The sequence below is a fragment of the Eubalaena glacialis genome, chromosome 13 (assembly GCF_028564815.1).
Source record: "Eubalaena glacialis isolate mEubGla1 chromosome 13, mEubGla1.1.hap2.+ XY, whole genome shotgun sequence".
Taxonomy (NCBI): domain Eukaryota; kingdom Metazoa; phylum Chordata; class Mammalia; order Artiodactyla; family Balaenidae; genus Eubalaena; species Eubalaena glacialis.
The window spans coordinates 86,153,037-86,179,959 of record NC_083728.1 but is presented as its reverse complement, the minus strand read 5'-3'; the positions used below and the strand labels follow the sequence as shown (position 1 = coordinate 86,179,959).

Genomic DNA, 26,923 nt, shown 5'->3' with positions numbered 1-26,923 from the left:
TTAGTTACTCCGTGGCATGTGGGATCTTCCTGCACCAGGTCTCAAACCTGTGTCCCCTGCATTGGCAGGCAGATTCTTAACCACTGTGCCACCAGGGAAGTCCCAGTGAGGCAGCTCTTGCTTGACAAGGGAGAGTGCCCCCTTTGGGAAGGAGATGTCTGAAGGAGTTGATTGCTGGGGCTGGACTGGGTTTTTACCTGAACGCCCAGAGACAATCCCTTGGCTAGTGAATAAGGAGATGGAGGTTGTAATGGGGAAAGCGGGTGGGAGTGTGAGGATGGGCTCTGAGCAATAGACCAGATAGGTTAGGAGCCAGCTTTTATGTTGGCTTAACAAAGTTGTGGGACTAGACACAAAACCCATCCTCTCTCCCCTATGCTCACCACCTCCAGAATGGCCTGAGATCAGGACTTTCAGAGGCAGAGGACCTGGGGGTACGAGTTGGGATGTCCTTAGGAGGGATCTTTATGTAGCATCTAGAAGTATGGCCGCAGGTCAGGATGGCCCCATTGGTGAAGGCAGGAATGGTGACTAGTAATAATGTAGTCATTCAACACATGCTTACTGATCACTAGTCTGCATCAAAAATCCTGGGCACTGGGTGAGGACACAGCAGTGAACAAGAAGGGCAAGGTCCGCACCCTCAGGAGCCATATATTCCACTGTGGGGAGACTGATGATAAAACAAGCAAACAAATGAGTGCAATAATGCACGTGAAGACAAACTCATATTTTGCAAAGATCACCCTGACTGCCATGTGAAGGTTAGACTGTAGGGAGAAAGCAAGAAGCCCAGTCAGGAAGTATTGCATCCTCAGGAGAGAGATGCTAGTACCTTGGTCTAGGATGCTAGCCCTGGAGTTGGGTTTGGAATATATTTAAGTAGTAGAGCTAATAGGTTGGATGTGAGGGACTGAGGGAAAGAGAGATTAGGGATGTGACCTTGAGTAACTAGGTGGCTAAATGGTGCTGTTTATTGAGACAGGGAAGACTAAAAGACATATTGGAGGTATGGGCACGTGTAATTTAAACATTCTCTTTTGACCATGTTTTATTTGAGATGCCCATCAGGCGTCCAAGTGGAGCCTGGAGCTCAGTGGAGAGGTCAAGTAGGGGCCATAGTTGGGGAGTTGTTATTATACAGGGGGTATTCAAGGGACTAGATGAATCACCTAGACTCTAGGTCTTAGATGCTTGTTCTCAACTGACAGTGACTTTGCCCCTCTTCCAGGGGACATTTGGTGAAGTCTGGAAACATTTTTGGTTGTTATAATTGGAGGGTGGGGTTGCTACTGGCATCTACTGGGTGGAGGCCAGGGATCCTGCTGAACATCCTACAATGCACGGGTCGGCCCCACGACAAAGAATTATCTGGCCCCAAATGTCAGTGGTGCTGAGGTTGAGAAGCTCTGTCCCAGGGTGAGAGTGTAGATAGAAAAGAGATGACTATGCCCAAGGGCATTCTCATGGAGAGAGTTAGAGCAGGAACTGTCTGAGAGGTAGGAGGGAAGCCTGGAAAGTGGGGTGTCCTGGGAGTGGAGAGTGTTTGGGGAAGGAGGAGCGCTCAACTGGGTTACTGAGGCTCCATGTTTGAGCACAAAGAGAAATGACTAGTGGATTAGGCAAGATGAGTATTTTTGATGACCTTGATAGGAACAGTTTCTGTGGTTTGGGGTCAGAAGTTCCAGGGGAGAAGGTTGTACCAATAGCTAACAATTACTGAACACTTCCTCCCTGCTCAGAATGTCTTACATGTGTAATTTCATTATTCCACACACAAGTACTATTATCCTTGTTTTACCGAAATGGCAATACTATTTTTACCCCCATTTTACAGAGGTGGAAACTGAGGCACAGAGAGGCTAATTATTCCCCCAAGTCAGGCAGCCAATAGTAGGTGGCACAGCAGGGGTTTGGACCTAGAGTTTGGAGGTGAGGAAATAAAGGCAGTGTCAACACCACCCTTTTGAGAAGTCTTGGCTGTAAAGGAGAACAGAGACTGGTACAGAGGATGTTTGCGTGCCACTAGGAATGACCTGTATGGAGGGTGAAACTGATGATGCTGGAGGGGAGGCTGAGAGCTGAAGTCCTTGAGGAAGTGAGAAGGATCCAGGGCCCAAGTCCAGGGGTTAGCCTTTCTGGGGAGCATTGTTCTGGTAATTCTGAAGGGAACCCTAACTATTTTGAGCAGGATTACCCCCGGACTTGACTGGCCTTCAGAGGGCTTCTGGCTGCCCCCACCCCAGCTAAAAGGTAGCCTCCCTGCAGGAAGCTGCTGCACAGGCCCAGCCTTCCCCCTCAGTGTCCATGGGGCACCAGAGACAGTTGTGCCAAGGAACCAGTGTCCCAAGAGCAGCCCTGTAATCAGGAGCCAGAGCCCAGGCTGGCTGGGCAGTTCTGTCAGTACAAGTGAGCCATTCTCCTCCTTCCAAAGACCATCATGATCTTCATCATAACCCTAAAGGCCCCTCACAAGGGCACCTGCATCGGCCTCCCCAGGGTCTTCACTCATTACTCTCTTCCCACTGTTGCCACACCAGGCTCCTTTTGAAATCTCTCAGGTACTAAGTTCCCTCCTGTTCTCAGTTCCTACCTCCTCCATCCTCTCTCTCTCCTCCACCTGCCTAGGTCTTGCCTAACCTCCTGTCTCAGCTTAGCAATCACATCTCAGACAGCCCTTCTCTGATCCCAGCTAGGTGAGGCCCTCCTATTAGCACCTCCCATGACACTGGATGCTGACTCTTTTATAACGCTTTTCCTACTTACAATGTATTTTTTTGTCCAATGTCTGCATTCCATGCTAGACTGTAACCTTCATGAGGGTAGGTCTAGTTTACCACAGTTATTTCCGGTGCCTGGCATGTGGTAAGTGCTCAGTAATAATTTACTGAAAGAAAGAGTGAATTGGTGAATATTTTACAGCCTGCTTTGTATTTATATGGTTCAGATATGTCGTGTGCAATGTTTATCTCCCCTACACATATTTCACTATAAATTTTGGAATTTTCCCTGATCACGTTCATGATTATTTTCACCTTTGTTTGAAGGCATGTTAAGAAAGAGTTTAATTATTTAATTATCTTACTTTGTGGTCATTCATCTAAAATAGAAAGATGCACTAAGCTTTTACATGATTGATTCTTCCCTGTAGGATGACTGGTTTGGTTTTGTGTGAACCAACAGAGCTTTACAACATCTTGAATCAGGTCACAAAACTATCCAGATTAACTGAACCCAACTATCTCTGTTTGTTGGGTAAGTACTTTAAAAAATGTTGTGAACAGTGTCCTTCAAAGATTATTTTTCATGAATTAACAAACTTTGAAGGGTAATAAATTACTTTAGAAAACTATTAAACTAATTAGGCGTAGCTCAAAATGCTACTATTAACTGTAACATGACTTGGAATATTGCCAGATTAAATAAATCTAGAAGAAAAGTTCCCGGAAGACTCATGTTTGAGTCCTCTTACTATTGTTTTTAATGAAATATTTTAAACATCTAACAAACACATAGTAATACACATAAACACTTATGTACCCACCATTCAGATTTAACATAATAAAAAGTTACACAAATGTACCCCTCTTTTGTACTCCATCCTGATCCTCTTCCTTTCCCTCCCCGAAGATGACTGCTTCTGTATTTTTACACGTTTACTACATAGGCAGGCATCCCAAAGTAATGTATGGTTCAAACATTTACATAAACAGTACCATAATGTACAGTGATTCTGCAACTTTTTTAAAAAATTAAATTAATTAAAATTAAATTAATTTTTTTTATACAGCAGGTTCTTATTAGTTATCCATTTTATACACATTAGTGTATACATGTCAATCCCAATCTCCCAATTCATCATAACTGCCCCCCCCACCCGCCCACTGCTTTCCCCTTTTTTTTGGTGTCCATACGTTTGTTCTCTACATCTGTGTCTCAGTTTCTGCCCTGCAAACTGGTTCATCTGTTTCCCCCATTTCTGTGTATGAAGATCTAGTTTATTTTAACTGGTAGTTGCAATATATATCCATTCCTAATTGATTGTGATGTGTTGCTTGCATTGTGTTGCTATTATGAACAGTGCTGCAGTGAACAGTTTGTATCTCTTTCCCTATTCATGTGCAAGAATTTTTCAGGATATATTCCCAGAAATGGAAGTACCAAGTTGCACATTCACCTTCACTACATTATTGTCAAATTGCCCTCCGAAGACATTGTATCAATTTTATACTCCAATCAGCAGTGTAAGAAACATACCTACCAATACCTGGTTTTGTCACCCTTTAAATTTTTTGCTCTTTGATTGGCGTGAACTTGTATTATGATGATTTTCCCCACAATTAAAAGCATCGTGATTAAAATACACATAAAATTTACCATCTTAACCACTTTTAAATGTCCAGTTCGATGGTACATCATCACCATCATCTCCATAGCTCTTTTCATCTTGTAAAACTGAAACCATATACCCGTTAAACAATAACTCCCCATTCCCTCCTCCCTGCAACCCTGGCAACCACCATTCTACTTTATGTCTCTGATTTTGACTACTCCAGGTGCCTCATATAAGTGTAATCATACAGTATTTGTCTTTTTGTGACTGGCTTATTTCACTTAGCATAAGGTCCTCCAGGTTCATCCATGTTGTAGTATGTGTCAGGATTTCCTTTATTTTTAAGGCTGGATAATATTCCATTGTATGTATATACCACATTTTGCTTATCCATTCATCCATCGATGGACACTTGGGTTGCTTCCACCTTTTAGCTGTTGTGAATAATGCTGCTATGAACATGGGTGTACAAAATATCTCTTTGAGACCCTGCTTTCAATTCTTTTCAGTATATACCCAGAAGTGGAATTGCTGGATCATGTGGTAATTCTATTTTTAATTTTTTGAGGAACCACCATTGTGTTTTCTGTAGCAGCTGTACCATTTTACATTTGTACCAGTAGTGTACAAGGGTTCCAGTTTTTCGAAATCCTTGTCAACATTGTTATTTTTCTGGGTTTTTATGTTTTTTTAGTAACCATCCTAATGGGTGTGAGGTGGTATCTCATTGTAGTTTTGATTTGCATTTCCCTAATGATTAGTGATGTTGAGCATCTTTTCATGTGCTTATTGGCCATTTGTGTATCTTCTTTGGAGAAATGTCTATTCAAGTTCTTTGCCCATTTTTGAATTGGGTTGTTGTTGTTGAGTTTTAGGAGTTCTCTATATATTCTGGGTATTAATTCCTTACAAGATATATGACTTGTAAATAATTTCTCCCCTTCCGTGGGTTACCTTTTTACTCTGTTGATATTGTCTTTTGATATGCAACATTTAAAATTTTTCACGAAGTTCAATTTGTCTATCTCTTCTTTTGTTGCTTGTCATATCCAGGAAATTGTTGCCAAATCCAATGTCATGAAGCTTTTGCCTTATGTTTTCTTCTACAATTTTTATACTTTTAGGCCTTACATTTAGGTCCTTGATCCATTTTGAGTTGATTTTTGTATGTGATGTTTAGATAAGCATCCAATTTCATTCTTTTGCATGTGGATATCCAGTTTTCCCAGCATCATTTGTTGAAAAGACTGTCTTGTTCATGGTCCCTAGGGAGTCCACATGAATTTTGAATAGATTTTTCTATTTCTGCAAAAAACATCATTGGAATATTGATGGGATGGCATTGAATCTGTAGATTGTTTTGGATAGTATTGACATCTTAACAATATTAAGTCTTCCAGTTTGTGAACACAGAATTTTTTTTTTGCCTCTAATTTCTTTCAGCAACATTTTGTAGTTTTCAGAATACAAATCTTTCACGTCCTTGGTTAAATTTTATTCCCAAGTATATTATTATTTTTAATGCTATTGAAAATGGAATTGTTAATTTCCTTTTCAGATTGTTCATTGATAGTATATAGAAATACAATTGACCCTTGAACAACGTGGGGATTAACCTGTGTATCGCTTATAGTCAGCTCTCCATGTCTGTGGTTCTTCTGCATTTGTGGATTCAACCAACCATGGACCGTTTAGTATTGTAGTATTTATTATTGAAAAATATCTGCGTGTAAGTGCACCCATGCAGTTCAAGCTCATGTTGTTCAAGGGTCAACTGTACAACTGATTTTTCTGTGTTGGTTTTCTGTCCTGCAGCTCTGCTGAATTCATTTATTAGTTCTAACAGGTTTTTTGTGTGTGGAATCTTTAGGATTTTTTTGCATATAAGATCATATCTTCTGTGAACTTAGATGATTTTACTTCTTCCTTTCCAATTTAGATGCCCTTTGTTTCTTTTTCTTGCTTAATTGTTCTGTCTAGGACTTCCACCACTCTGTTGAATAGAAGTAGTGAAAGTGGGCATCCTTGTCTTGTTCCTTAAAGAACAGCTTTCAGTCTTTCACCATTGAGTATAATATTTGCTGTGGGTCTTTCATATATTTTTTTTATTATGTTCAGGTAACTTCCTTCTATTACTAGTTTGTCAAGTGTTTTTATCTTGAAAGGGTGTTGAATTTTTTCATACTTTTTCTGCATTGATTGAGATAATCATGTAGTTTTTTTTTCCTCCTTCATTCGTTTGAAGTGGTAAATTAAATTGATATTTGAATGTTGAGCCATTCTTGCCTTCCAGGAATAAATTCCACTTCATCATGATGTATAATCCTGCTGAATGTGGTTTGCTAGCATTTTGTTGAGGATTTTTGCATCAGTGTTTATAAGGAATATGATCTGTATTTTTCTTGCTGTGTCTTTGTCTGACTTTGGTATCAGGGTCGTGCTGGCCTCATACAATGAGTTAGGAAGTGTTCCCTTCTCTTCAATCTTTTGGGAAAAGTTTGAGAAGGATTGATATTAATTCTTCTTTAAATGTTGGGTAGAATTCAGTGAATCTTTCAGGTTCAGGGCTTTTTTATTTTCAGCCTAAAACATTTATATTTTAGTAAACACATGATAATTCCCTCTCAGAATGAATAGATATCCAGGTCATGAATTTCAAGAAGTTTATTATCATTTTTCAAGACAATAAGTGATACACTGAATTCTTAAGTGTTGTATTCCCAAGGAGTGGTGGATGAGATCCTTTCCTGAGAGCAGCTATTGGTTAATTAGATGTGGGAAAGGCCCTTTCAGGGTAACAGACTGGGGAGGCTACAGACAAGGGAAAAGCCTCAGTGCCCATACTATATTTGGCTTATTTTTATTTTATTTTTTTTGAATTTTATTTTATTTATTTTTTTATACAGCAGGTTCTTATTAGTTATCCATTTTATACACATCAGTGTATACATGTCAATCCCAATCTCCCAATTCATCACACCACCGCCCCCCCCCCCCCGCCGCTTTCCCCCCCTTGGTGTCCATACATTTGTTCTCTACATCTGTGTCTCTATTTCTGCCCTGCAAACCGGTTCATCTGTACCATTTTTCTAGGTTCCACATATATACATTAACATACGATATTTGTTTTTCTCTTTCTGACTTACTTCACTTTGTATGACAGTCTCTAGATCCATCCACGTCTCTACAAATGACCCAGTTTCGTTCCTTTTTATGGCTGAGTAATATTCCATTGTATATATGTACCACATCTTCTTTATCCATTCGTCTGTCGATGGGCATTTTGTTTGCTTCCATGACCTGGCTATTGTAAATAGTGCTGCAGTGAACATTGGGGTGCATGTGTCTTTTTGAATTATGGTTTTCTCTGGGTATATGCCCAGTAGTGGGATTGCTGGGTCATATGGTAATTCTATTTTTAGTTTATTAAGGAACCTCCATGCTGTTCTCCATAGTGGCTGTATCAATTTACATTCCCACCAACAGTGCAAGAGGGTTCCCTTTTCTCCACACCCTCTCCAGCATTTGTTGTTTATAGATTTTCTGATGATGCCCGTTCTAACTGGTGTGAGGTGATACCTCATTGTAGTTTTGATTTGCATTTCTCTAATAATTAGTGATGTTGAGCAGATTTTCATGTGCTTCTTGGCCATCTGTATGTCTTCTTTGGAGAAATGTCTAAGTCTTCTGCCCATTTTTTGATTGGGTTGTTTGTTTCTTTAATATTGAGCTGCATGAGCTGTTTATATATTTTGGAGATGAATCATTTGTCCGTTGATTCATTTGCAAATATTTTCTCCCATTCTGAGGGTTGTCTTTTAGTCTTGTTTGTTGTTTCCTTTGCTTTGCAAAAGCTCTTAAGTTTCATTAGGTCCCATTTGTTTATTTTTGTTTTTATTTCCATTACTCTAGGAGATGGATCAAAAAAGATCTTGCTGTGATTTATGTCAAAGAGTGTTCTTCCTATGTTTTCCTCTAAGAGTTTTATAGTGTCTGGTCTTACGTTTAGGTCTCTAATCCATTTTGAGTTTATTTTTGTGTATGGTGTTAGGGAGTGTTCTAATTTCTTTCTTTTACACATAGCTGTCCAGTTTTCCCAGCACCACTTATTGAAGAGACTGTCTTTTCTCCATTGTATATCCTTGCCTCCTTTGTCATAGATTAGTTGACCACAGGTGCATGGATTTACCTCTGGGCTTTCTATCCTGTTCCATTGATCTATATTTCTGTTTTTGTGCCAGTACCATACTGTCTTGATTACTGTAGTTTCGTAGTATAGTCTGAAGTCAGGGAGTCTGATTCCTCCAGCTCCTTTTATTTCCCTCAAGACTACTTTGGCTATTCAGGGTCTTTTGTGTCTCCATACAAATTTTAAGATTTTTTTTTCTAGTTCTGTAAAAAATGCCATTGGTAATTTGATAGGGATTGCATTGAATCTGTAGATTGCTTTGGGTAGTATAGTCATTTTCACAATATTGATTCTTCCAATCCAAGAACATGGTATATCTCTCCATCTGTTGGTATCATCTTTAATTTCTTCCATCAGTGTCTTATAGTTTTCTGCATACAGGTCTTTTGTCTCCCTACGTAGGTTTATTCCTAGGTACTTTATTCTTTTTGTTGCAGTGGTAAATGGGAGTGTTTCCTTAATTTCTCTTTCAGATTTTTCATCATTAGTGTATAGGAATGCAAGAGATTTCTGTGCATTAATTTTGTATCCTGCAACTTTCCCAAATTCATTGATTAGCTCTAGTAGTTTTCTGGTGGCATCTTTAGGATTCTCTATGTATAGTATCATGTCATCTGCAAACAGTGACAGTTTTACTTCTTCTTTTCCAATTTGTATTCCTTTTACTTCTTTTTCTTCTCTGATTGCCGTGGCTAGGACTTCCAAAACTATGTTGAATAATAGTGGTGAGAGTGGACATCCTTGTCTTGTTCCTGATCTTAGAGGAAATGTTTTCAGTTTTTCACCATTGAGAATGATGTTTGCTGTGGGTTTGTCATATATAGCCTTTATTACATTGAGGTAGGTTCCCTCTATGCCCACTTTCTGGAGAGTTTTTATCATAAATGGGTGTTTAATTTTGTCAAAAGCTTTTTCTGCATCTATTGAGATGATCATATGGTTTTTATTCTTCAATTTGTTAATATGGTGTATCACATTGATTGATTTGCATATATTGAGGAATCCTTGCATCCCTGGGATAAATCCAACTTGATCATGGTGTATGATCCTTTTAATGTGTTGTTGGATTCTGTTTGCTAGTATTTTGTTGAGGATTTTTGCATCTATATTCATCAGTGATATTGGTCTGTAATTTTCTTTTTTTGTAGTATCTTTGTCTGGTTTTGGTATCAGGGTGATGGTGGCCTCATAGAATGAGTTTGGGAGTGTTCCTTCCTCTGCAATTTTTTGGAAGAGTTTGAGAAGGATGGGTGTTAACTCTTCTCTAAATGTTTGATAGAATTCACCTGTGAAGCCATCTGGTCCTGGACTTTTGTTTGTTGCAAGATTTTTAAGCACAGTTTCAATTTCATTACTTGTGATTGGTCTGTTCATATTTTCTATTTCTTCCTGGTTCAGTCTTGGAAGGTTATACCTTTCTAAGAATTTGTCCATTTCTTCCAGGTTGTCCATTTTATTGGCATAGAGTTGCTTGTAGTAGTCTCTTAGGATGCTTTGTATTTCTGCGGCGTCTGTTGTAACTTCTCCTTTTCATTTCTAATTTTATTGAGTCCTCTCCCTCTTTTTCTTGATGAGTGTGGCTAATGGTTTATCAGTTTTGTTCATCTTCTCAAAGAACCAGCTTTTAGTTTTATTGATCTTTGCTATTGTTTTCTTTGTTTCTGTTTCATTTATTTCTGCTCTGATCTTTCCTTCTACTAACTTTGGGTTTTGTTTGTTCTATTTTCTCTAGTTCCTTTAGGTTTAAGGTTAGATATTTTATTTGAGATTTTTCTTGTTTCTTGAGGTAGGATTGTATTGCTATAAAATTCCCTCTTATTACTGCTTTTGCTGCATCCCATAGGTTTTGGATCGTTGTGTTTTCATTGTAATTTGTCTCTAGGTATTTTTTGATTTCCTCTTTGATTTCTTCAGTGATCTCTTGGTTATTTAGTAATATATTGTTTAGCCTCCATGTGTTTGTGTTTTTTACGTTTTTTTCCCTGTAATTGATTTCTAATCTCATAGTGTTGTGGTCAGAAAAGATGCTTGATATGATTTCAGTTTTCTTAAATTTACTGAGGCTTGATTTGTGACCCAAGACGTGATCTATCCTGGAGAATGTTCTGTGTGCACTTGAGAAGAAAGTGTAATCTGCTGTGTTTTGGATGGAATATCCTATAAATATCAATTAAATCTATCTGGTCTATTGTGTCATTTAAAGCTTGTATTTCCTTATTAATTTTCTGTCTGGATGATCTGTCCCTTGGTGTAAGTGAGGTGTTAAAGTCCCCCACTATTATTGTGTTTCTGTCAATTTCTTCTTTTATAGCTGTTAGCAGTTGCTTTATGTATTGAGGTGCTCCTATGTTGGGTGCATATATATTTATAATTGTTATATCTTCTTCTTGGATTGATCCCTTGATCATTATGTAGTGTCCTTTCTTGTCTCTTGTAACATTCTTTATTTTAAAGTCTATTTTATCTGATATGAGTATTGCTACTCCAGCTTTCTTTTGATTTCCATTTGCATGGAATATCTTTTTCCCTCCCCTCACTTTCAGTCTGTATGTGTCCCTAGGTCTGAAGCAGGTCTCTTGTAGACAGCATATATATGGGTCTTGTTTTTGTATCCATTCATCAAGCCTGTGTCTTTTGATTGGAGCATTTAATCCATTCACGTTTAAAGTAATTATCGATATGTATGTTCCTATGACCATTTTCTTAATTGTTATGGGTTTGTTTTTGTAGGTCCTTTTCTTCTTTTGTGTTTCCCACTTAGAGAAATTCCTTTAGCATTTGTTGTAGAGCTAGTTTGGTGGTGCTGAATTCTCTTAGCTTTTGCTTGTCTGTAAAGCTTTTGATTTCTCCGTCGAATCTGAATGATAGCCTTGCTGGGTAGAGTAATCTTGGCTGTAGGTTCTTCCCTTTCATCACTTTAAATATATCATGCCACTCCCTTCTGGCTTGTAGAGTTTCTGCTGAGAAATCAGCTGTTAACCTTGTGGGAGTTCCCTTGTATATTATTTGTCATTTTTCCCTTGTTGCTTTCAGTAATTTTTCTTTGTCTTTAATTTTTGTCAATTTGATTACTATGTGTCTTGGCATGTTTCTCCTTGGGTTTATCCTGGCTGGGACTCTCTGTGCTTCCAGGACTTGGGTGGCTATTTCCTTTCCCATGCTAGGGACGTTTTCGACTATAATCTCTTCAAATATTTTCTCGGGTCCTTTCTTCCTCTCTTCTCCTTCTGGGACCCCTATAATGCGAATGTTGTTGCGTTTAATGTTGTCCCAGAGGTCTCTTAGGCTATCTTCATTTCTTTTCATTCTCTTTTCTTTTTTCTATTCCGCAGCAGTGAATTCCACCATTCTGTCTTCCAGGTCACTTATCCGTTCTTCTGCCTCAGTTATTCTGCTATTGATTCCTTCTAGTGTATTTTTCATTTCATTTATTGTATTGTTCATCTCTGTTTATTCTTTAATTCTTCTAGGTCTTTGTTAAACATTTCTTGCATCTTCTTGATCTTTGCCTCCATTCTTTTTCCGAGGTCCTGGATCATCTTCACTATCATTATTCTGAATTCTTTTTCTGGAAGGCTGCCTATCTCCACTTCATTTAGTTGTTTTTCTGTGGTTTTATCTTGTTCCTTCATCTGGTACATAGCCCTCTGCCTTTTCATCTTGTCTATCTTTCTGTGAATGTGGTTTTTGTTCCACAGGCTGCAGGATTGTAGTTCTTCTTGCTTCTGCTGTCTGCCCTCTGGTGGATGAGGCTATCTAAGAGGCTTGTGTAAGGTTCCTGATGGGAGGGACTGGTGGTGGGTAGAGCTGGGTGTTGCTCTGGTGGGCAGAGCTCAGTAAAACTTTAATCCGCTTGTCTGCTGATGGGTGGGGCTGGGTTCCCTCCCTGTTGGTTGTTTGGCCTGAGGTGACCCAACACTGGAGCCTACCTGGGCTCTTTGGTGGGGCTAATGGCAGCCTCTGGGAGGGCTCACGCCAAGGAGTACTTCCCAGAGCTTCTGCTGCCAGTGTCCTTGTCCTCACGGTGAGCCACAGCCACCCCCCGCCTCTGCAGGAGACCCTCCAACACTAGCAGGTAGGTCTGGTTTAGTCTCCTATGGGGTCACTGCTCCTTCCCCTGGGTCCTGATGCACACACTACTTTGTATGTGCCCTCCAAGAGTGGAGTCTCTTCTTTCCCCCAGTCCTGTTGAAGTCCTGCAGTCAAATCCCGCTAGCCTTCAAAGTCTGATTCTGTAGGAATTCCTCCTCCTGTTGCTGGACCCCCAGGTTGGGAAGCCTGATGTGGGGCTCAGAACCTTCACTCCAGTGGGTGGACTTCTGTGGTATAAGTGTTCTCCAGTTTGTGAGTCACCCACCCGGCAGTTATGGGATTTGATTTTATTGTGATTGCACCCCTCCTACCATCTCATTGTGGCTTCTCCTTTTTCTTTGGATGTGGGGTATCTTTTCTGGTGAGTCCAGTGTCTTCCTGTCGATGATTGTTCAGCAGTTAGTTGTGATTCCGGTGCTCTCGCAAGAGGGAGTGAGCGCACGTCCTTCTACTCCGCCATCTTGAACCAATCTTCTATATTTGGCTTATAATTCTGCTTTGTGTCAACTCTGTCAGTAAGAGAGTATATATTTGAATTATAATAATAAGGTGGTCTGCCCGCCCCCTTGTTAGTGCTGTGTGCAGGATACATGTGTAGCACCCTGCTTTTGCTCCCAACTCCTCAGAAGTGGCAGTTGGGTTTTTGGTCTTTTTGTATCTTGTTGTTCATAATTTTCCCCAACTGGGCATGCATGTAGTTATTTTTAGTCCCTTATAGTTTCTTTTTATTTATTGCTGGAGGAGACTTTTGTCCAGGTGCAAGTACTGCAGCAAAGGGTCCCAGGTTCCAGCCTGTCTCAGTGGGACAACCAGGACACGTACTAGTTTGTGGAGATCCCTGGGAAAGTGTGGATTTTTAATCTAGAATGTACTTGAGTTTCACTAGTCTTTTTTATTGTGTTCATAGGACGTTGCAGCTGGTCTGCCAGCGGTCGTACTGTCTCTCTTATCCTGAGTTTGTTGTGAAATTCTGAAGTCATAGGTAGCTGTTATACAAGTGAGATTCTGTATAGTTTGAAGGAATAATCATGTCTCCTCATTCCAGGTTTTCACTTTCCAAATATCACTTAGAGTTCTTTATTCAGTTGAGTAGCCATATAGGCACCAACCGTTTTTCTCAAATATATGACTTAACACTGTCATTTAGGAAGTAGCTTTACCAAAACAGGCCAAAAAGAAACAAACAAACAAAAGAAATTACTGATGGCTGGTATTTGAGATGAAAATCCTTTCACTATAGAGCCTAGGGGTTGAGTTATTGCAAAATAAAAGCTGAGAGCTGTGAATTTACTACATCCATTCAAAATAAGTAGCATACAAAATACAGACTCTGGCATAGAGAAAAGATGTGAAAATCAATTCAATGGATTGAACTTGCACATTTTGTGTTTCATTGCTCAAACTTGCACACACTAATATTCTGCAAAAGATAATTGCAGCAAAGAAAAATGACCTTTTGCAAATAAGGCTAAAAGCATTCCTCCAAAGAGACCAGAGTAAACGTGTATATAGGTATAAAGTGTTACTGTTCAACACATGTTATTTCTAGAAAAAACTACATAGGTTAAAACTATGACAATGTGCAACATCTTAAGCCATTATAGCAGCAGCAACAGCAACAACAGCAAAAATGGATCAAAATCACTGTTTTTATGGTGATTAACGTACCCAAATAAGAAATATTGATCAAAACTCAGGAAGTAAGTGCCTAGACTGATACAATGTCAACTGTTGGAAAAACTTTTTGATGACATATTTAAGATCATTTGAAAGTGAAAATGGAGTATCTATGGTTCAGGCATCCAAAATGGATCTGGGTGGCCACTGTGGATGTGGTTTTAGACATGTTCCTACATCACAGAGAACTTGAATTTTCTGAACCGTATAAAACTCACAGATACCACCAGCCATTTTCAAAACAGTATCTGCTAGCAGCTGCTAGCTTCAACCTTGTAGTCTCAAAGTCTGAGCCCCCTCTTCCTGCACTGAAACTATGTAATCATCTCAATCCCCAACCAATCCTTGCTTAACAAGCACCCTTACTTCTTGCCAACTCCAATCCTAATTCTTGACAAACAATGTATGTAACCTTGTGAAGTTTTTTTGCCCTTTATAAGCCCCCCCCCATTTTGTAATCTGGTGGAACACAATTCAAGTGCTTCTTGAATCGGTGTCTCTTGGGCTGCAGTCCTAACAAAGCCCAAATAAACACATTTTTGTTTCAATCAGGTCTCCATTTCTCACATTTTGGTTTACATTTACTTCAATTTAAATGTCTTATCATCTCTAAAAATTTTTTTAAGTGCTAAAATTATATAAACCAGGCAAATTCTTCAAATAATTTGCTATTAAGTATGCCAATTTTTATAGAGCTAAACAAGGAACTGAGAATAAGTTAAAGTGAAACAGGAAAAGATAGACATGGGGAAAAACAAGTTGTAGCTGCACAAGGCAATAAAATGCCATCTTGGCCTTCTCATTTCAGTTAAACGCATGAGCTAACAGATTAGATGTCTGCTGGTTTAGCATACTAACTCCCTTGGATTTGCTAAAATTTATACAACAATCAATAGGTATACATAAAGTCCTAAGGAAAAGAGTACCACTTAAAAATCAGCATCGGAAACTATCAAAGCAGTTTTCAAAATAAAAGATTGTCTATTACTGTGAATGAATATAAAATGTAATAGATTTACAAACTAGGAACTAAAGCCTTGTCCAAAGTTTAATTACTTCTCCCTTTAGCTGCTTTTTCAAGGACGTGTACACTAACCAAAGGATGATTGAAATGTTTGCTGTGATCTTTTTCTTTTCTAAAAAAAGGAGCATAGAAGATAAAAACAAAATCTCCTTCAGTCCTTTAGACTGCCAAGACCTCCTTTGCATTTCATCTACTAGTTTCTTGTGGAACTGGCTGAGTCCTATGCAGTCCAGAATCATCACTACCCTCTGACATGTTGTCACTTAGGTCACTTCCATCACGACTGTGGATGCATGCATCTTCATCAGTATCCTGAGACTCATCTATTGACATGGTAACAGGAGATGATGCCAGTGTAGTTCTAGACACTGCTCCACATTTTTCTATTGGTGGGAGAAGAAGCAGTGGTGAAATTGGTTCTCCACCTGCCGAGTTTTTACCAGGGAGGTTCTTTGTTGTGTTCTGATCATTTTCCATTTTATAACGCATAGTGTCAGCCTGATGTTAACTATCTGAAATTTCACCCTCTGGGTGAAATTCAGGTTTTATTCAGAGGATGAAGTACCAGTAGATTCCTTTATACTGGCAGCAAGACCAGCAAGACTCTTATCTGCCCCTTCTGCTGCTATTTTCTGAAGGGGTGCCTGTTTTCTTCCCTTTGAAGAGTAATTTTTGGTCTTTTGACTCCTCGTCTTTTAAGTTTTCCTTTGGCTGCAGTGGTGATCGTGGTAAGAGATCCTGTGCACCTGCACTTTCCTAGAGATGCTGCATTTTACTTTAGATTCACTCTGCATGTTGGACTTTTCCTTTTTATTATCTTTTTGGAAAGGAGACATTTTTGGGAACTGGCCCCATGTAAAGAAGAAGATCTGTAGAAGGAGTTGTTTTCACCCGAGCAGGCCCGTTCTGAGCACTCTTGCTGCTTTTTAAACTTGATTTACTTTCCAGAGTTATCATTTTACTTTTTTTTCTCATGCAGGTATTTTTCTTTTTATTCTCCTCTACTTTGCTGTCACCCTTTGGCACTTCCTGACTATTTTGGTAGAAACCTTTTCTTTTTCTTTTTTGTCATAGGTTTTTTCATCATTCACAGGATCATTTATGGAATGGGCTTCAGCTTCTATTTTCTTGTAACTTTTCTTGGTTTTACAGGATTTCTGAATCATTGCCAGTATGCACATCCATGTCTTTAGTCTCTGTTGCTGATTTGCAAGTTTTGGTAGACACTTGGATCATTGAGACATTACTACAAGCCTTTTTCTCTTTTAAGACATTCTCTTTTTTCTCCACTTTCAGACCATTATTGATTTTTAAAATATATTGTATCTAGCAACCTTGATGTACTCTCCTACTAATTCTAATTGTTTGTGATTCTCTTGGATTTTATGTAAAACAATCATTTATCTGCTTATAACAAAAGTTTTATTTCTTCTGTTTCAATTCTTATACTTATTTTTTTCTTATCTCACCACATTGCTATACCCTTTGCCCTCTAGTACAGTGTTAAAAAGGAACAGTGTGTTATAAAGCAGAAACTAACACACCATTGTAAAGCAATTATACTCCAATAAAGATGTTTAAAAAAAAAAAAAAAGGAACAGTGATGATACCAAGTCCAAGCTTGTACTGCTCACTGCACCACAGGCCAATAAATCAAGAGATGAGTTGTTGGGGCAAGGAATAGTGACTTTATTTGGAAAGCCAGCAGACTGAGAAGATAGTGGACTAGTGTCCCAAAGAACCATCCTACTTGAGTTAGAATTCAGGCCCCTTTTATACTAAAAGGGGAGGGCATGTGGCTGGTTATTGCAAACTTCTTGGTGCTGGCCAGGCTCCAGAGGGGATAATAATAATAATTATTATTATTAATAATAATCCTTTCTTCTTGCAGCTGTCCACATAGGTCTGGTCACAATGTTCCTGTAAACCTCCAACAAGACAAATGTTATACCTTTTAAAGGTCAAGCCTGGGAGTCAGAACCTTGAGAAAGGGCTATTATATATATTTCATGCTATAGGCAACATTCCTTTACAAAGGTGTAGAGCCAGCATGACTAAGCACAGGCAACAGAGCACAAAGGTTAGAGATAAAGGAATAGATCCAATATGGAGTCAGGTTTGTTCTTCTCTGTTACAGTAATAGTGAGCATTTGGTCTTGTTTCTCACTTTATCAATCAGTATGATGTTTACTGTAGATACTGAGTAATTTACCTATCACGTTAAGGAGGTTACCATGTATACCTAATGTACTAAGAATTTTTTTCATGACATGAATTGAAAATTTTCTTAATCTGTTAAAATGAACATAGTTTTTCTCCTTTAATATCTTTAAAAAAATTATTTATTTATTTATGTTTGGCTGCTTTGGGTCTTTGTTGCTGCACGCAGGCTTTCTCTAGTTGCGGTGAGCGGGGGCTACTCTTCATTGTGGTGCGTGAGCTTCTCATTGCAGTGGCTTCTCTTGTTGCGGAGCATGGGCTCTAGCTGCACGCGGGCTTCAGTAGTTGTGGCACACAGGCTCAGTAGTTGTGGCTCGTGGGCTCTAGAGCTCAGGCTCGGTAGTTGTGGCGCACAGGCTTAGTTACTCCACGGCATGTGGGATCTTCCCGGACCAGGGCTTGAACCCGTGTCCCCTGCATTGGCAGGCGGATTTTTTTTTTTTAACTTTTTGGCAGGCGGATTCTTAACCACTGCACCACCAGGGAAGTCCCTTCTTTAATATCTTAAAGATTTTCTAGTATGATTTTCTAGTATGACAGAGTTCCTACTAGATCATGTTATATTATTTTTTGTGAACACTGTTAGGTTTAGCTTCCTATTCATTTCAGATTTTCGCATCTATATTTATGAGTGAAACAAGCTTATAATATACTGTACTCAGTTTCACTTGTTTTTAAGCCATATAGACCATGTCTCTGACTTCCTTTGCTCAAAATTATGATTAAGATTCGCTTATGTTGTTGTATGTAGCTATACTGTAGTTTGTTCATTTTTGTTGTTAAATCATGTTAAAGATAAACAAAGCCAGACACTAGTCAGAGTGGTGAACACAGAGTTTAATCGGTAGTATACTATTGCCATAGGGAAGAGTCCAGTGTGAATGGAACTCCACCTCAATTTGCACAGAGGCAACTGGGCCTTTTAAAGGGAGAGTGAGGGAGTAGGGAGGGAGATGAGTGGAACTCAGTCAGGGAAGCGAAAAACTACAAAAAGGGGATGGGAGTTGGACCATGTGAAACCCAAGGGGGTTTGCTAACTGGTGCTTATCCGAGTTAGGTTCTTACCCTCCACAGGGCCTGGGAGACAGGGGTCCTATCTTCAGGTGTTGGCTGGAATAAACAGTAAGTTCTTTGGAAGCCTTGAGTTTCCTCAGGCAGGCACTTTACTGGGCTGGAGTCAGCCTAAGGATGTGGTCTTGAGCTGTTTCTAAATGTGTCTCATAATACAGGTATCTTCAGATAAAGGTATCTTCAGATGTCTGAATTTTTGTAAGTTCTTTATAAATTCTGGATACGAGATTTTCTTAGTTATTTGTATTAGGGATATTTTCTCTCAGTCTCTGGCTTGCCCTTTTGCTTTGTTAATGTTGTATTTTTAAATTTTTTATTTATTTATTTTTTGGCTGCATTGGGTCTTCGTTGCTGTGTGCAGGCTTTCTCTAGTTGCGGCGAGCGGGGTCTGCTCTTCGTTGCGGTGCGCAGGCTTCTCATTGCAGTGGCTTCTCTTGTTGTGGAGTATGGGCTCTAGGTGCATGGGCTTCAGTAGTTGTGGCACGTGGGCTCAGTAGCTGTGGCTCACGGGCTCTAGAGTGCAGGCTCAGTAGTTGTGGCGGACGGGCTTAGTTGATCTTCCCGGACCAGGGATTGAACCTGTGTCCCCTGCATTGGCAGGCGGATTCTTAACCACTGTGCCACCAGGGAAGTCCCCTCAATGTTGTATTTTAATGAAAAGAGAAGTTTTTAATTTTAATAGGATTAGGTTTATCAATGTTTTCTTTTGTGGTTAGTGCTTGCTTATGTCTTTTTAAAAAAATAGATGTTTTTTTAGAGAAGTTTTAGGTTCACAGCAAAATTGAACAGAAAGTACAGAGAGTTCCTATATAACCCCTGACTCCCCCCCCCACCCCACAGGTACAGCCTCCTCAACTATCAGCATCCCAAACCAGAGTGGTATAGTTGTTACAGTTGATGAACCTACACTGACACATCATTATCCCCTAAAGCCCACAGTTTACATTAAGGTTGATGTATTGATACATTCTGTGGGTTTTGACAAACATATAATGACATATGTCCATCATGATAATATCACACAGAATAGTTTTCCTGACCTAAAAATCCTGTATGTTCTGCCTATCCATCCCTCTCTGTCACTAACCCCTGGCAGCCACTGATCTTTACAGTTTTGCCTTTTCTAGAATGTCATATAGTTGGAATCGGACAGTGTGAAATGAAGCCTTTTCAGATTGGCTTCTGTCACATGTATGCATTTAACTTTCCTCCATATCTTTTCATGACTTGATAGCTCTTTTCTTTTCAGTTTCATTAATATTCCATTGTTTGGATGTACCACAGTTTATTTATCCACTCACCTACTTAAGGACATATTGGCTGCTCTCAAGTTTTGGCAGTTATGAAAAAGCTACTATAAGCATCTGTGGTCATACATTTTCCACTCATTTGAGTGAATACCAAGGAGCACAGTTGCTGTTAAGAGAATGTTTGGTTTTATTAAAAACTGCCAAACTGTCTTCCAAGATGGCTGTACCATTTTACATCCCCACCGGCAACAAATGGCAGTTCCTGTTGCTCTGCATCCTCACCAGCATTTGGTGTTTTGTGTTTGAATTTTTGCCATTCTGATAGGCATGTAATGGTATCTCGTGTTTCAGTTTGCATTTCCTTGATGACATATGACGTGGAGCATCTTTCCATATGCTTATTTGCCATTTATCTTTGGTATGGTGTGTCTGTTCATATCTTTTGCCCATTTTAAAATTGAGTTGATTGTTTTCTTGTTGTATTTTAAGAATCCTTGGTGTATTTTGGATAACAGTCCTTTTTAAGATTTATGCATAATGGTTCTTTTTAGGATTTATGTTCCATGTTCCTCCCAACTTAGAGGACATCAATACCACAACATCTGTCCTCACAGGGGCATTAGAACCTCAACTCCTAGGTTCTAGAGTCTGAATTTGGGTCTAAAATTCCATGGGGCATTTAGTATGAGGCTACCCTGACTTTGATTTCTCCCCTCCCTGCTTTTTTCGACCTCAGAGAGAGCTCCCCCTAAATCATAGATACGGAGTCTCACTGTTCCTTACGGGGGATATGGGTGTGGATATGAGGGGGTAGGGGAGTTATGTGGGCAGCCTAGAATAGGACAACTACACGCTTTGAATTTTAAATTCACGACAACTGTTGCCTAACTGCCAAACAAATATACGTTAATGCTGATGTAAGTGCTCTAGTTTGGTCATGTGTTCCTTTGCAAGTGCAGTTATTAGTTAAATACTTTTCCTTTTCAGATGTGCGTTCCAAATGGGAGTATGATGAAAGCCATGTGATTACAGCCCGTCTCGTGAAGAAGGTATATGGGCAGAGTCAGAATCTGGGGCTACCTTACAGGAGGGTGGGGAGAATGGGAGATTGTGTCCGAGGTCCAGGAGGCAGCACCTACTACTGGACACTGTGGGTGGCAGAGATAGGACTGCCCTTGTGCGTCCACCATGAGGGTCTCCTACACTGTTTCACACTCCTTAAGGTCTCCCCACTGCCCCCCATGGTCAACAGCTTCATTAAGCAAATGTTGCTTTAATTCCTTGACTTGCCAGGCAATGTTCCAGACCCTGGGGATACAACAGAATACAAGATGCCCTTAATTCATTCTCCCTGCCTCATGGAGCATCTCTCCTACTCGGGCAACAGGCAACAAGCCATAGAAATAGTTAGTATAACCCAGAGACGGAAGCCCCTTCCCTCCCCTCCCTTCCATTTCCATCCTGTCTTCCCATTCCCGGTCCAGCTTTTATAATGACTGGGCCCTGCAGGCAGTCACCGGCCTCGCTCCTGCAGTGAAGCCCTTCCCTCCAGCCCCGTGGGGAGTCTTCTCTCTCTGGTCACTGCTGAGACTGGCAGCCTTCACTTGGGCTCCACCTTGACTCCTCCCATCCTGACCACATTCTCTGCCCTTGACTTCCAGGTTCTCCCTTGCTTCCCTGGTTTCTTCTCTGCCTCTTTGGTTCAGCTTCATTTTCTCCTGCTGCCGCCTGAAGAAACCACTACTCTGTTATTGTATATCTGTCAGTCAGTACACTTTCTTCAGAGACTTCATCCAAGCTTACAGCTTCAGCTATTCACATGCAGTTAGCCATCCTGTCAATTTTACTTCCAAAATTCTGTCTTGCAATATTTCCCCCTTCTCCCTGTTCCCACTGCCACCGTGCTGCTATGCACTCCACCTCTGGCCCTTTCCCACACAACTTGCCAGGGAGCCTGTGCCCTGCCTCAAGTATTTTTCTGGGATAAGCTTGCTCCTAACACCTCCCTTTCTCCACCCTAGTGTGTCATTATCTGCTTTTTCCTCTCTGGATTTTCAGTTTTCCGGCTCCATACTCTAGCTCTTCATCTCCATTTCAGGCCTTCCTTGGTGTTTTGCAGCTGATTCAGAGCCCCCTCATCCTGTATGGCTTTCCGCTTCCAACTCACCTCTCAAATCTGTGTGTTCCTTTGATTCTGGCAGTACCCCCAGCTCTGGAAAAGAGGCATTCCCTCTGCCTCAGCCCCTCAGCCAGGCTGACACCTCACACCTCCCCTCCCCTACTTTCTGGCCAGGAGGTTACAGGCCTGAAGGCCGGAAGGGAACCCCAGCATCAGCAGGACACACAGCCCCCAAGTCGGTGTTCACACACCAGATCTGGTTCCACCTCCCTCTCCAGCCTCATCCGGCATGCTTCCACTCTCCCCTGACACCTCCACAACCTTGTCCTGCCGTGTTTCCTGGGTTCTAAGATGCTCATTTGTCCTTGTATTTTAACACTTCTGAGGTTGGAATATATCCTACAATTGATTTGCACCTTAAAGTGACAAGTCTTTTCCCCCAAAAGTGAATGTGGCCAACATCTGTTGTTTTTCTGCCTGGCACCTCCACTTTTTTGAGGGGAACTCCTCTCTCTGCTTAAATCATGGGGGTCTAGTGGTGCTGCCTAGAATAGGATCCAGACCCTGGCCACGGTGATTGGCCTGGGAAGAAAACAGCAAATCAGAATTGGCATTAGGGAAGGCTGCTCCTTCTCCTCTGGTGGTGGAGTTTGGAGGATGGGAGTCTGAGCATCGCTGGTGGTCGTGACTCAGGCTTCACGACAAAGTGGTCTGAGAAGGTGAACCCAGTGTGCAGGGGACACAGAGAGCAACAGGGCCCAAGAGGGAGGTCTGGGCTTTAGATCACCAGTTAAGGTCTTCCCAGGACCACTTGCTCCCCGCCCTGCCTGAAGTAGCATTATGTGCCAACACACCTCTCCTTCTGTGTACACTCCTGATTGCAGATGTTGTGAAATTGGTGGTGCATCTTACAACCAGTGGTCTCTTACAATCTAGGAAATGACAATATGTGTGGTCCCTTGGACACACTGCTCTCTGTGACCCAGGGACGTGTATGCTTTGTTCATCATTGTATCCCGGGTGCTCACTCTGGTCCCTGGCATCTGGTAGGTGCTTGGGACCTATTTGTTAACTAAAAACTGAATGACGGGTATCTGCCCCTTCAGCCTGGAATACTCCCTCAGCCCTTGTCCCTCTGGCAAACTTCCACTTGCCCTCACAGCCTCATCTCAAATGCCTCCTGTCCCATGAGGCCCTTCTGAGTCCTCCAGGCCAACTCAGGCATTTCCCTTTTTGTTTTTTTTTCTTTTTTTTTGTATCTCCGTATTTCAGAACCTAGCACAGTGTAAGTGCAAAGTGAGTCCTCAACGAATGTTTATTAAGTAAAAATGGATGTTCGGCCACAACTGTCCTGTGCTCCCACCTGCTCAAGCCTCTAGGGGCTGTGCTCACCTTTCCCCTTTTGCTCATGCTCTCCTCCATACCCAGAGCCTTCTACCCCCTCATTATCACCTGTCTAAATCCTGCTCATCCTCTGAGCGCCATCTGTCTCCCAATTCTCTTAGACGAATATGAGTTCTCTCCTTAGAATCCTGGAGAATGTCCCGGGTCTGTACTTCCAGGGGCCTTACCGCTCTGCCTTGAAGTACAGTAGATGCACACTCGTCCTATCCCACCTGAATGTCCTCTGTCAGGGCCTCTACGACAGTCAGCTCAGGTCACAAGGGACAGAGCCAGGCTCAGGTTCCCCTGAGTAGTGGGGGTTTCAGGAAGTATTGGGAACAAGTGAAGACTCACCTCTCTGCTGCTACCAGCTGGGCCTTCCCGAGCTCTGGGACAGCCTTTGGAGTCCCGGGCAGTTGTGGTACTGGGAGAGGTCATCACCTCCTTGGCAGAAGGCACCTGTTGTTCCTGCCCTTGTGGTCCAGCATAATGCTGACTCAGCGAGTCCCCAGCTCCTCCTCACGACCTCATTGCTGCTGTTTGCCCATTCCTTCCTTTAACCATATTTATGGCCTACTGTGTGCCAGGCACTGTGCTGGAAGCTCAGGATATACCAGTGGCGATAAAGGGACAAAAGTTCCTGCTCTCTCAGAGCTTCCATTTGCGCTTACAGTCTGCCTCATTATACCTGCTTGCTTATGACTTCTGTCCGTTCAAGCCTTCTGCTTACTGCCCTCTTCATGGCAGATTTTGGATTCGGTCCCCAACACCAACACTCTCCCCCAGACAGAGAATGTCATTAGTTAAGGTGGCCACGACTGCTCTCAGAGCACTCATGCCAGGGCACCTAATGGGCTGTGGGCTGGTCAATAGACCACTGTTCTTTGGCCAGGCAGTTATCTCTGGCCCAGTCAGCTGTGGTCAGCTTCCCCCAGGAGGGAATATGGGTGTGGCAGATCCTTGGAATTTAGCAGACTCTCTGGTCCACTCTCAGTGCTTCCTGCCTGTGTGCAGTCAGGGAGATGGACACCGTCCTGCCTCCGGCTCCTCCCAGTGCTGGTGTACAGGGAATATGGGTTCAGCTGAACCCACCCGCCAATAGCCTTCTTTTGTGGTTTCTTTAGAGGGCAGGTGAATATCTTATTCCGGAGTCTGTGGATCTGGAGTGTGTGGAATACTGTGTGGTGTATGATAACAACACCAGCTCCCTGAAGGGAATCCCAAAAGGTGACAATGATGATGACAACACTGATGAAGGCGATCAAGGTGGGTTTTTACAATAGCAGCAAGAATATGAGTTAAGTTATTGAGCACTTCTGTCACACGCCAGGAGCTCTGCCTGGGTCACCTCATGCAATCTGCAGAGCAACCCGATGAGGATGGCAATGTCAGGAACTGGGAAGGGTCTGGGATTTTTCCTTCCTTGCAAGATGACAAGTGAGCCTGCCATGGTTTCATGGATGCTGGCAAAAGACATGAGGCTCCTGGGTCAGAGACAAAGGGCTTTATTTCTCAGAGCAATAAAAGTAGCCAGAATGCAGTGGTGGTATTATGGAGAACTCTGAGCTTAGGGGGCCTGAATCTTTTTTAACAAATGGGCAGAAAGCCTGCCCGCCCTTGGCTCTGGAGGCAGAAACTGTCTCTATCATCCAATGCTGTTTGTCATACACATATCCTTGAAAAGCCAGTGCCTTTGTTCAGAGGATATGTAGAAACATGAAAGACCATGGAGAATTATGCCCTAATAGGTAACATCCCCACTTTATCGATGAGGAAATTGGGGTCCAGGAAGGTGAAGTAACTCATTCCCCAGGTGTGGGACCATGGATATCTATTGCTGTGTAACAAATTACCCCAAAACTCAGTAGTTTAATACCATAAACATTAATTATCTATTCGTTTCTGTGGAATTCAGGAGTAGCTTAGCTGGGAGGTTCTAGCCTGTCCTAAGGTTGTAGTCATGACGTCAGCCAGAACTGCTGTCATGTGAAGGTTTGGCCAGGCCAGGATAATGTGCCTCTGAGATGAGTCACCCACATGGGAATAGCTAGGAGTCCTCAGTTCCTCACTGCATGGACCTCTGCATGGGGCTGCTTAGATGGCCTCACGACAGGGCAGCCGGTGTACCCCAGAACGAGTGATCCAAGAAAGAGGGAGAGAAAGGGACAGCCATGTACCCTTTATGACCTAGTCTTGGGACTTAAACAGCCACTCTTGCCACATTCTATTCATTAGAAGCAAGTCACTGAGTACAGCCTACCCTCAAGGAGAGGGGAATTAAAACTCAACTTTTTTTAAAAAAAATATTTAATTATTTATTTATTTGGTTGCACCATCTTAGTTGTGGCAGGCGGGCTCCTTAGTTGTGGCATGCGAACTCTTAGTTGTAGCGTGCATGTGGGATCTAGTTCCCTGACCAGGGATCGAACCTGGGCCCCTTGCATTGGGAGCACCACCAGGGAAGTCCCTAAACTCAACCTTTTAAAGGGAGGCATTTGAAAGAATTTGTGGAGAGAGTTTTTTTTTTTTTTTATTCAAACGGAAAGTCACAAAAATTATAATCATCCTCATCAGTTCACTCAGTCCCATGTAATTAATTTTTTTTCATCTTGATCTTTTGTTAGCACTTTTATGAATTCATCAGTTTTCCATTAGAGTTCTGAAAATGCTTATTCATTCAGTTCAGCAGTATAGTCAGTTACCAGAAACCTGTACTTGTCAGAGTCTTTTCCATGAGTTCCTTGAAGATGAAACCCTTTTATAGGAACAATTTTGCAAAAGCATCAGAGTATACCCAGAACTGTCTGTAAATGACAAAAGACTTAAAAATGACCACGGTTAAAGATTTGATGAAAGTTCATAATAATGCAATTAACAGGGAAATTTAGTTATTTCTGAGACATACATTTTAAAATAATTACTAGAATTATGACTTATAACATTATACCAGAACATATAATATTTTTAGGAATTTCATGTAATGTCTGAAACATTTATATTAACATATTTCCATACAAATAACCCAAAGAAAGTTTAGTATTAGTTTTTTTTAAAAAAAATTTTTGAATTTTATTTTATTTATTTTTTTATACAGCAGGTTCTTATTAGTCATCAATTTTATACACATCAGTGTATACATGTCAATCCCAATTGCCCGATTCATCACACCACCATCCCCACCCCCAACGGCTTTCCCCCCTTGGTGTCCCTATGTTTGTTCTCTACATCTGTGTCTCAACTTCTGCCCTGCAAACCGGTTCATGTGTACCATTTTTCTAGGTTTGTGGAGAGAGTTTTTAAACCACCACACCTAGTAAGTGGTGGGGCCAGGATTCAAACCTGGGCAGTTTGGCTCTGTCTGGTCTCCTAAGGCCAGGGTAGTGATGCTGGAGAACAGTGCAGTCACTCTAGCCACACACTGGAACGTGGTCAGTTCTAATCTGCTTCACTGAGGCTCCACTGCATTCTCCATTCAGCCCCTGCTTTGGGCTGACCACCCCTTGCTGCTGCTTGTGGCTCAGTGACTAATATGTACGGGTGGAGTTCCATGGGTTGGGCATTCACA

General features: G+C 41.3%; 1 protein-coding gene and 1 pseudogene across 2 annotated transcripts in view; one reads left to right on the top strand and one right to left on the bottom strand.

The window, feature by feature from the left end:
- STYXL1 (serine/threonine/tyrosine interacting like 1) overlaps positions 1 to 26,923 on the top strand; it is a 62,889-nt gene that overhangs the window by 8,032 nt on the left and 27,934 nt on the right. Inside the window, exons 2-4 of one of the 2 annotated variants that reach the window (XM_061208537.1) lie at positions 3,152 to 3,255; positions 20,844 to 20,905; positions 24,483 to 24,624. In XM_061208537.1, coding sequence (XP_061064520.1) covers positions 3,153 to 3,255; positions 20,844 to 20,905; positions 24,483 to 24,624 — 307 coding nt within the window. In that variant the 5' untranslated portion in view covers position 3,152. The remainder of the gene's footprint in view (positions 1 to 3,151; positions 3,256 to 20,843; positions 20,906 to 24,482; positions 24,625 to 26,923) is intronic. The other variant, XM_061208538.1, reaches the window with a different exon arrangement.
- Positions 15,340 to 19,921, bottom strand: LOC133103410 (RE1-silencing transcription factor-like; annotated as a pseudogene).